Source organism: Aphanomyces astaci, assembly GCF_000520075.1.
Source record: "Aphanomyces astaci strain APO3 unplaced genomic scaffold supercont1.733, whole genome shotgun sequence".
In the NCBI taxonomy this organism is placed as follows: Eukaryota; Oomycota; class Saprolegniomycetes; order Saprolegniales; family Verrucalvaceae; genus Aphanomyces; species Aphanomyces astaci.
The window spans coordinates 1-1,019 of record NW_009798996.1 but is presented as its reverse complement, the minus strand read 5'-3'; the positions used below and the strand labels follow the sequence as shown (position 1 = coordinate 1,019).

Here is a 1,019-nt window from a genome sequence, read left to right as displayed (position 1 = left end):
AGCCTGGAACGGAGTTACGTTGTCGTTTTAGGCAAAGCATATTGTCCTGATAAACGTTATCCTGATGAAATCTCTTGGATGATAAGTGCCGCGTCTGCTCAACTTTGCCCCTACATCGATGTAGCAACGACGATGCAACCATCAAGTCAGCCACTCACGTCCTGCCTCGAACGAAGGCCGCTTGTGCTGTACTGGGATGCAAGTAGGTTTCCCAATCAATAATGAAAGCAGTGCGATTTTGTAGGCGCTACTTACAAAACTTGCTCAAAACAAGTGTTCGACTTTGTAGTTGTGTCGAATGGATTCTGTTGTGATACTAACGACACTAACTATGCACTGACCCTGGACACGGAGATGCCCGGGCCTCGTTTAAACTTGAACAAGGCGGTCTTGGTGCACGTTTTCACAACTGCGACGGTCTTCGTGACGCTCATCATGGCCGTGTCATTGATTTCCACGAGGAGGTTGCCGATGTGCACGTGCCGCAGCGCGTCGCAGCACAGATCCCGACACACGAGCACGACCATGGGGTACACGCCCTTGGCGAGGCGGCATTCGCGCAGCTGGACGCCGATGCTGCGGTTCTCCTTCCACTTGACCAAGTACTTGGCGCTGTCGGGGGCGTTGGCCTTGGACACGCGCTGGCTCTTGAGGCGACCCCGCACGGCCAGCTTCATGTTGACGCTGTGGCTCCAAGCAGTGATTCCGAAATATTCATTCTGTACTTATTTTTTCGAACTTGAGCAATGCAATATTTACTTTTCCAACAGTGAAGTAGTAAGGGTTACCTATTTTTTTGCGTAGACGAATTCCATTTGATCCCCATGGAAAATCACTCAAGTGTTGATTCAGTGGTCGTGTCGATGACAGCATTGCTAGTAGCGCGTTGACCATGTCTGATGATACGTCCCCTCGCAAAATGGCGATGAAGACTGTACACGTCGGCGCTTGATGCAACGTCCTAACATGAACGTACATGTAGTACCGTCGAATCGGGACTATTGATCGCGGGTAGTAAG

At 50.5% G+C, this 1,019-nt stretch overlaps 1 protein-coding gene across 1 annotated transcript; it reads right to left on the bottom strand.

Moving 5' to 3' along the window:
• Nucleotides 1–210: 210 nt before the first annotated feature.
• H257_19524 (hypothetical protein) lies at nucleotides 211–891 on the bottom strand. Its single transcript, XM_009848664.1, has one exon. The coding sequence runs from the start codon at nucleotides 675–677 to the stop codon at nucleotides 330–332; it is 348 nt and encodes a 115-aa protein (XP_009846966.1). The 5' UTR covers nucleotides 678–891; the 3' UTR covers nucleotides 211–329.
• Nucleotides 892–1,019: the final 128 nt, after the last annotated feature.

What these genes read in the sequence shown, in the direction of transcription:
- H257_19524 (XM_009848664.1), bottom strand. Translation starts at nt 677, where the DNA reads ATGAAGCTGGCCGTGCGGGGTCGCCTCAAGAGCCAGCGCGTGTCCAAG.